General features: G+C 44.0%; 1 protein-coding gene across 1 annotated transcript; it reads right to left on the minus strand.

Annotated features, from left to right (window-relative positions):
* Positions 1 to 1529: 1529 nt before the first annotated feature.
* On the minus strand, positions 1530 to 1991 carry LOC137765722 (large ribosomal subunit protein uL22-like). Its single transcript, XM_068545509.1, has one exon. The coding sequence runs from the start codon at positions 1989 to 1991 to the stop codon at positions 1530 to 1532; it is 462 nt and encodes a 153-aa protein (XP_068401610.1).
* Positions 1992 to 10015: the final 8024 nt, after the last annotated feature.

Raw genomic sequence — 10015 nt, forward strand, 5'->3', positions numbered from 1 at the left:
GTGTATTAGCTCAATGAGTCCTTTAACAATCTGTGAGGTAGATAATATGAATAACCCCAGTTTACAGATAAGGAAAGTAGGGCATAGAGTGATTGAACAACTTGCCCAAGGTCACACAATTGGTAAGCTGTAGAGATGGGACATAAGCCCAGGTAATCTAACTACAGAGCCCAGACTTTTAACCAATGTACTGCACTGCCTCTCCTAAGATAAGGCTGAAAATTGGCTGATGATGGCACAGAGCCAAACTTTATTTGGAATATTTTCAGTTTTAAGAGTGCAGAAAGAAAAGGTCACTTGGCCTCCTCACTACCTTCCTCTCCTGATCACTTAGCACAAAAGGTGCCCTGTGGACGTAAGGATGAGCAGACCTGGATCCTGACCTGAAGGTGCTCATGATCTGATGGACTTGTGGTCTGAAGCTGTGATGGAGAACCTCGGCCTGAGGGTTCCCCTCTCGCCAACTCTTTCAGATCAACTGGCACCCCCTCCTCTCCCTGGCCACCCTCTTCTGCAAGGGCTACCAGACTGGAGATCTGGGTACCACAGCTGGCATCTCTGAGTGAACGGTGCCAACATAATGCCTGACACGCAGTTGGAACTCAACTGATGCTTGTTGAACTAAACTATGTCAAATTATAGAACATTTAGAGAGACTCTGAGGATATGATCATTCTTTCAACCATCAACCTCTATTATGAGGAGAAAAACAAAACTTTTTCTCCCCTAAGGGCAAACAGTTCACAGTTATTAGGGGGAACAATTACAATCTCTTTGAGCCTGCTTCTTTCTTTCTACATGAAAAACAACAATTTAAACAAGAAACATGCATGTTAGGAACTCCACCAACAAAGACACATGGGTGAAAGAAGTCAAATAATTCCATTTTTCTTTGATAGTAATTTTGCTTGTGTGTATTGAAAGATTTGTTGAAAGAAGAATATCTAAAATTAGCTTCCTCTCTGCAGGTATCATATTACCTTTGCCCTCATCACTGATAAGCATTCCCTGAGGGTGGAGGAAAACAGGTTTCCAACCTGGTTCCCCGGGGGGTGGGGGGATGGGAGGGGGGTGATCAATCATAGATGAGAAATACATAAAAGCCAATTAATTCAGGTTACTTAACCTAAGAAACCTTCATCCTTCCTGCTTTTTCCATGTAAGGATAAGCCTCAGAGACGAGCAGGGGCAAAGGATACGGGCCAGGTAAGCAGCTACCATATGCCAAGCACTGTGTTAAGCACTTTCCATATATAGTCCATTTAAACCTCACAACTACCCTTTGGAGGAAACTTTACCTCAGATTTATAGATATCAAAGGGATAGCCACCAGTAAAAACTGAGGCTCACAGAGCTTAGATATATTGCGAAGGTCACAGAGATGGAATGTCCACTTTTTTTTTTTTACTTTTATTTGCATTTATTTTTTGTGGCATTTATTCCCGGGCCATAAGTTTTTGTTTCTTCAGTTTCTTCTGGCATATCTTTTTCTTCTGTGCAATGTCCTCTTCTGGTTTAGGAACAAACTGTTATTTTTCAGTAAGGATCATCTCAATGTGGCAGAGAGAGTTCATGTATGGGTTGATCCAACCATGATCTCTGTAAGTCCTGTGCCGCATCTTGGGGGCTTTGTTCACCTGGATGTGCTCAATGACCAGAGAATCTACATCTAAGCCCTTAAGTTCAGCATTACTCTCTGCATTTTTGAGCATGTGCAGTAAAAATACAGCACTCTTTCTGGGCCACTGACCCTGCATCCAGCCCCACTGTTTGGCCTGGGCACACCTACCAACTCCACCATTGTAACGACGGAATGGCACACATTGCTTCTTTGAAGTGACATCCTTCACATACTTGGTGGCTTTTCGGATATGCATACCCTTAATGGCCTGGGCAGTTTCACGAGTGTTCTTAAAGTGAACATGAAGATTTGAACATCTTGACTTGCATGGTTTTGTGGGGTTTTCTGGGTCAGGTGAATAGCGAACCATTTTTAGAGGTCACCTCAGGCTGCTTATCGGAAAAGGGAAAGTCCACTTTTAATCAAATTCTAGACTGTCCATGGCAGAAGCAGACCTTTTTTTCCCCTCGTTTCACATTTTGCCACCTCACTCATTGGCCCTGCCTAATTTAAGGTCTGTTCATTTCTGTGGCTTCAAGTAATTAGACAGTTGTTCAAGCAACTGAATCCAAGAGAACCACATTCAATCAACATTTCCCAGGATCCACATTTGGGGGGTACAGGCATAAAGCTCCCAGCAACTTTTCAGCAGACACTATCACATATGTCTGGATTATTTTCTTATGAATGGACAAATGTGGTTACCAAGACTACACTGTATTATAAAGTAGGGACCACCTAAATCCTCTAATTCTCACTGACTTTAATAAAGGCACCTTGGCCAGAGGTTATTGGATTGTGGGAGGACACTTGAGAAAAAAGAAGGAAAAATTCAGTCATGCTAGTGTCAGGCAAGAATTGAACCAAAAGTACCAGGCATGAGTGAGGGTTATATGTGCCACATTATGACAATGGCAAATGGATGAAGTCTAACGTTCGTCCACCTTGAACTAAAAGCCTCCCAGAAATGAGAGAGAGAGAGAGAGAGAGAGAGAGAGAAAGAGAGAGAGACAGGATGAATGAATGAATGAAATTTGTTGTGGATGAACTAGACCTTCCTGATCCTATTTAATGTTATGAGATGGAAGTTGTCAAGGGGTCTCCTAAATTAGAAAGACAGCTTTTTTCTGGTACCAATCATTGAGTCCTCAGTATATAAGCACTTCCTAAATATCTGATCCCCAGTTCTGCTTGACACCTGGCTTCCTTTTGTTTATCCTAAGAACACTTGGATGACAGTACCAAAGGATGACAGACCAGAATCCCACTTGTCACAGCTAATGAGTAATTGAGTTCTGTGGTATTTACCTTGCAGACATCTCAAGCATTTGTCTCCTTTTCTCCATGCCTATGGCCACCATGGTTCAGGCCATCATCACCATCATCTGAATGGTTATAATCTCTTTAAATGGTTGCTCTCCACCAAACTTATCCCCCTTTAACCCAGTATCCACATGCAGCCAGAATGACAGCGTTCTAAACAAAAATGCTCACTAAGTCACTTCTCTACGTAAAACCCTCCAGTGGCTCCCTTTGCCCCAGGATAAAAAATGAAAATAACAGCCAACAACAAGTGGGTGCATAATGTGCCAGGTACTCCATGACTTAATCCAGTTCTTGCAGCAACTTTATGAGAGAGATACAACCTTCGTTACCATTACTTATTGAGGCTAAGTGACTTGACCAAGACCCCACAGCTAGAAAATGGCAGAACCATGACTCATACCTGGGACTGTCTGAGCTTAGAGCACATACTTTAATCACAATGCTATCGGTGTGATGGCATGCAGGTTCTGTGACCTGGCCTGCCCGCCACTCCAGCCTCATCTCTTCATGAGACCCTCTTTGCTCTTTATGCTTCAGCTCTTTGAGACACTTGCAGGTCCTGGACCTTGACACTGTTTCATGCGTGTCTTTGTTTGTTTTGGCACATGGATCCCTCTTCTATAATGCCTTCTCCCCTCTGTCTATCTTGTGGTATGTCTCATCTTTCAAGATTCAGCTCAAGTGTTAACTCCTCCATGAACCTTTTCTGGACCCCTCCTCTCCTTTTCTAGTAGAATTGACCACTCCCCTTCCTTATGCATCACTGTACCTTAGTTATGCTTCCATTATAGCAACCACAATGCTTTCCTACCCTTACATAGACAAGTATGACTCTCTCCTCTTACACTTTTGTGAATTCCTTAAATGCTGGGACTGACTCTTACTAATCCATTTGACCCACAGTATCTAACAGAGTGCTAGGCATATTAAAGGTTCACTGTAAATATTGTTGAATGAGTAAAAATATTTGCACATGAAATATGATGCTTGGTCAAAACTCACCATGCCACTATATTGTGAGATTTATGATAATTTTACTTACAGCATCAATGCAATTAGTAATTTTTTTCTTTACCTAAGGACTGTATATGAAACTTTGAAGAGGTACATGCAGCTTTAGGGTAACTAAAACTAGAGCAGTGGATAGGGGTGGAGAGAAGACACTGTAGCTGACCTGCCACACCTGTTTTCACCTGGGAAAGTATTCAGTGACAACAATGAGCTATCACCATACAAGCCAAATTTGGTATGGGAGTTATGTACATATCTACCTTAGAAATATGGATGATTCACATTTGAACCACAATGCACAAATTTTATTGTGCACAATAAACTAAACTGACAAGAGTAAAATGAATCTAAACATTTAATTTAGAAGCAAGAACAACAATAATGGAAAACCATGACCAACTCAGGGCAGTACAAACAATGCTGTGATAACAAAGCATCCTTCCCCCAAATTCCAGAAATTCCAACTCTACATGTGTGCATATGCAGTATTGCAAACACTACACCTGGCTTCTTGATTACTGGTAGCCAAATGGAATTCCTAACTGATACATTCTGGTCCTACCTCAAAGCCATATATATCCCCAACATTCCCACTTACCCTTGAATCTCAGCTCAAGGGAAACCTCCTTGAGAAAGCCTTCCCTGATCTCAGAGGACAGTGTGTATACATCCTCAAAGACCTTTATTTCTTTCCTTTAGAAAGCTTATCTTAGGGACTTTCCTGGTGGCGCAGTGGTTAAGAATCTGCCTTCCAACTCAGGGGACGAGGGTCTGATACCTGGTCAGGGAACTAGATCCCACATGCATGCAGCAACTAAGAGTTTGCATGCCACTAAGCAGGCTGTGAGCCGCAACTAAGACCTGGCGCAATCAAAATAAATAAATAAAATAAAATAACAATGAAAAAAAGAAGGAAAGCTAAAAAAAAAGGAAAGCTTATCTTAGTTTGTAATTACATATTCAATACTTAGTTATTTTACTAATGGTGGCCTCCCCAAAGCATCTGTAAACTCCAGGAGATCAGAGACCTTGCCTGGTTTTATTCATCATTTTTCTCCCAGTGATTGGTACATAGCCAGGCATTCTGCAAACATTTTGAATGAACGAATGAATGATGAATGATTCCTTCACGTCTTACTTACTCATTATTGCCTTGTTCTAAGAATTACACCCGATTCCTTACCAGTCTCAAGCTGGTACTCAGTCCATCCCTCTTCATTATTCCCCTACCCTACCACAAGGCTCAGTCCTTATTTTCCAATCCTCTCCTCTCCCAATCCTTCATTTAAAAAGGTTCTTAGAAGTGGCAGCTTCTAACCAACCTGAACTTCCTGAACTGTGTGGGATCCAGGTCAAGGTCATACAACATGAAAAAATGAACACAGCAAAGGAAAACGTAGTGACTGGAGTAGCTATTAGGTTATTTTAAGCAGTCTACACAACTCCTAAAAAACTCTATTAATTCAGGAAAAATAATTTAAACCACTTCTATTTTATCACATAGACAAAAGTGGGTTGATTTGCTGATTTTTTTCCCCACTTCTCAGTATGTTTTGGCCTTGCATAGAAAAAGTCTTGGAAAGTAGTTGATTGTGTTGGTTGATGGCAAGAAGTAAGCTGCATGTGTGGTCTGCTGGCCAAATTATCTGGAGGTTGTTCCTAAATGACAGGGCCCCGCTTCCAGGATTCTTCTCCTCTTAAGGGTCTTGGCCTGTTCCTCTCTTTCTAATCCCCTGATCCCCTCTAACTCCTTCTTCTATATCTTCCTCTCCCCCCTTGTCTACCACAAAGGTATGTTCCTGAGCCCCTTCACAAATATAAAACATCCACCCTATGAGATTGCTGCTGATGAAAAATCCTATGCCTGTTACTTTGCTGGTCCTAGGTGAAGGCAGCAGAGATAATGGGAGGTATGATTGGCAAAGTTCTGCTTTCAGGAATAGGAACTAGTGAAGTGTTAATTTCTGGAAATCTAGAACACTTTAGGAAATTTCCTTCATTAATTTTCCTCAGTACCAGACTCTACTTAAACTGCATTTGCAAAGTCCAGTTTAAGGGAAAGAACAGGTAGTACAGAATTCGTCAGGGGCTCTTCCCCAAAGCTCCTTTCTTTGAATCTCTGGGACAGTTAAGACAAGTAAAAGAAATGTCCGCTCGGGAGTGGGCTCCCTACCCCAAGGGCCACCCGGGTGAAAGACTTTTGAAGAGAGCAGGGGTGGGACCAGCGAGGAACGCTGGAGATTAAGGGATGCGGCCAGTGGCGGTGACGTCATTTTCTTTTGGTACTTTCATTAGGCAGGAGGTGAGATAACGAATCAAAGGGAGGGGACGGAAGAAGTAGAGTTGAAAAAGATATGGGTAAAAAACAAGGAAGGTATAAATAGACATAAATGCAAGTATAGGAATATCTCTAGAAGTTAAACTTGCATTATTTGATTTTTTAAAAAATCATCTATTTAAACTATAATTTATTGATTAAAAAATAATATAAGATTCCATCAAACTGGTACTTCTTTTTTCTCCCCAAGGTATATAGCGGCTGGTGATAAAGCCCCGGGACTGACACCTTAGTTTGGTGTCACTGAGACAAGGTCCCCAAGGCAGCTGGAGGCTTGGGCCAAGGATCCTGCTAGGGGACTCATGGCCCAGAAGGATGGGTGCTGACGCTGTAGCCTTCCTTATGCACACACGCTAGAAAACTGCCCGTTCCCTTGTTAACACACGGAAAGGGAATACTTTCTGATTGTGTCACAGGCAGAAACAAGGCGGAGGCACAAGACGCTACCCAGAAGCCGCGTCTTGGTGCGCATTCCCGTTCATCCGCGAGGGCGACCCACTGCCCCTTCTGAGGACCGGTGAGCCCTTGGTCCGGTAAGGTGGACCCTGACTTCCCCCACGCCCCACGCCCAGTGTTCCGAGGCCTGAGCTGCGCCAGCGTGCGCCCTTCGCTTAGCCCCCAGCCCGCGGCCCCCAGGCCCGTCACTGCCCCTCCCCCACTGGGGCCCTTTCTGACCGCCCTCGCGGCCCCTGGTCCAGGTTACCTGGCGCCCCGGCCCGGGCTGCCTCACCGCGAGCAGCGCCAGCCCGTCGGCCGTGGGTTTCCACAAGGCGCGCTCAAGACGGCGCGCGGGGTCGGTTCCCGAAGCCAAGGTCACGGTCTCGGAGAGGCGCTCGTCCTCGGGTATGTCCAAAGCAGCCCCCGCAGACCCTCTGGGCGGCAGCCGCTGCCCCGGCCTCGGAGCTCCGCCCCTCTCCCGCTCCCGCCCCCTCGGGGTCCCCGACTGCCGAGTCCAGTTCCCCTCGGAGCCGCTCGCGGGCTGCTCTTCAACCCTCCACCCCGGGCAGCTCCGGTTCCCTCACCGGCTTCCCAGGTCGTGCTGAGCGGACTCCGCTGGAGCCAGGCGCCGAGGGCCACGCGTCGGGTCTGGTTCTCGGGGCGGCGGGCCCCGCGCTCGCGTCCTCTCCTGTTCTTTCCGGTGCCGCGCTGGGAGGTCCCGGACCCCAGATCCTGCTCCCGAGGTTGGAGAGACCCCCACTTTCCTCCTCCTCCTTGGAGATGGAAAGAGGCTTAAGAGGTTGGGGGCCTACGACTCCTCCAGCGTTCTCTGTGCTCTGTGCTAAGAGTGGGAAACTTTTTTTTTCCGATAAAAGGCCAGAAAGTCACGGTAAAATAAATACAAATCGCGTACCAAGATTCTTACTCATTCTGCAAGACTCAGGTCAGGTGCTGCCTACGTTGCGAGATCTCCTCGGTGCTTGCAAACAGCTCCCTCCTTCCACTCTCTTGCGCGAAAGGGCGCTTCGGTCTTCCCTGGTCAGAGGCAGACACCTGTTGCCTGTCGTTTCCTCTGCCCGACCTGACCGTGCGCTCCTTGAAGACCGCGACTCGGCCTGCCCTGCTCATCCCTGTACCCAGTCCCTGGCACGGCACCTGCCACCTATCAGGGGATCGAATACTTTATGAATAAGTGGGAAATTGATTTCTTTTGTAAACAGCCAGTTATTTCTTTTTATCCTCAAATAACACATACTCCTTTGGGTGAGCAATTTGCTAGTCTCTATAAAGAGCCACAAAAGTTGTTATCCTCTTTGATGCATTAATTCCATTCTTGGGGAAATTTCCGGAACAAAATAATACTTATGTGCAGATGTTCGTAGCAGGATCTTTTATTACAGAAAACAATAATTTAAAAAACCACAAAAAGAAAAACAAAACAAAACAAAAAAACCCACAAAAAGCAAAGAAACAAAGTCAAACTGTCAACAATAGGAAATTGGTAAAATAAATTATGGTAGGGTAACTAAATGAAATATTATACAATCGTTAAAATGAGAAACATCAAGGCAGGAGTGCCTCAAAATGTTTTTAGAACAAGGAGGGAGTATTTATTTACTTATAAAGCAAAAAAAAAAAAAAAAAAGGAAAATATGAAGCAATGTGAGAAAGTGTTTACAAAATAATATTAAGCCAAAAGAATAAGAAATTGCATAGTTACCATGCTTAACAACTTCAAGTGAAAATGCAGATTTCTTCTCAGTAAAATGGGGTTAACACCTACCTTAAGGGGTTCTTGGAGCATTAAATAAGTTATTGGAGAAAAGTGCCTGATACCACATGGGTACTCAGCAAAAAGTTTCCATTTTCCTACTCCAGAAGAACAGATGCATCTAGAATCACAAATACATCCTCATCCTAGCCCAGTTCTGCTGGTTTGACCACCTTCTCTTCAAATGTAGGGTAAGAGAAGGAGTTGAACAAATGTTGAAGCACCAGGTTAAAGTGAAGGGGAGAATCTAGTTAATAAGAATAAATGCCTAGTCCTCCCTCAGGCCCAAATGCCCAGCAATACAAGTTAACAATGGGGGATTTGGCTCAGCAGCAGTCCATATCAAAATATCTTAGAGATTTTAGTTGGCTACCAGCACAGCCTGGTCAGTGCCCAAAGGCTGAGTTAATTCAGCCCAAAAGCTGAATGACACTGCAATCTTAGCCCGAATTTATACTCTTCAATCATCAACTTACAATTGGAGCAAAATAGTCAAATGTCTTTAAGAAAACATCACTCCGAAGAGCTATTGTTACTTCCATTTTGAAGATGAAGAAACTGGTTAAGGTGTATAGGATTGGGCAGCTAGGAAGTGGCAGAACAATGACCTGAATCTGGTCAGGTTGACCACTGCCAAGCTGCTTTGCCAGTGGGTCCCAGTGTGTACATCTCCCACTAGAAGTATAGGCAATGCTTTTGAGTGGTACACAGACAATGTTAAATAACAGTGGATCACATGGTGAAAAAAGTTATGCTCTCTTCCATTCTCTTGAACCTATGGATGTTAAGAAAGAAGTATCATTTTTGTGGTGCTTGGTCCTTACACCTCTCAACACTTGCTAATCTCCTGTTCTAACAAAGCGAGAGCCTGCCTCAGGATCAGCACTCTTGCCAGGCAACAGTTCCTGAGTAGAATTTAACATCATCACTTTCTCTTCCTTCTGATATTATTCCTTATGCTGTTAATTTCTAATTGGTGTGGGTTTTTCATTTACAAGGTGATGTAGTTTCCATTTAAGGCAAAATTACTTGGCTAAGAAAATTGGGTAATTTGAAAGGGAGATATTAAGGAGCTAATAGGACCAGTGATACTTAGATATGAAGCAATACTTAAATATGGTAAAAAGGACAAAATGTGGAGGTGGTACACAGGTGCTTGATGTTTGGGAAATACTGCCCTACACTCTGTTTTGATCAGTGGGTGCAAGGTATGGTGAGGCGGGTTTCAGTTCAAAATGAATGAGAACTTTCTGACAATCAGAGCTCTCTAGGAAGATGAAAAAGGGCTGCCTTGGGGGTGTTAACCACATTTCCTTCACTCTGGGGGTTGAAGCAGAGGTTAGATGCCTGTTTGTCATGAATGATGCCATGAGAGGTCAAACACCAGATAGACTAGAAGCTTTATAGTTTCTGCGAACCAGAATCTGAGATTTTTGAAAGCAGAGCTTCCCAGGGATCTGACCACCTGAAAGACTGGATTTTGGAGTAAGTTACATTAACTTCCTTTGAG

Source organism: Eschrichtius robustus, chromosome 6 (genome assembly GCF_028021215.1).
Source record: "Eschrichtius robustus isolate mEscRob2 chromosome 6, mEscRob2.pri, whole genome shotgun sequence".
Taxonomy (NCBI): Eukaryota; Metazoa; Chordata; class Mammalia; order Artiodactyla; family Eschrichtiidae; genus Eschrichtius; species Eschrichtius robustus.

Bases quoted from the DNA above. Each gene is read 5' to 3' on its own strand.
- LOC137765722 (XM_068545509.1), bottom strand. From the start codon at position 1,991: ATGGTTCGCTATTCACCTGACCCAGAAAACCCCACAAAACCATGCAAG.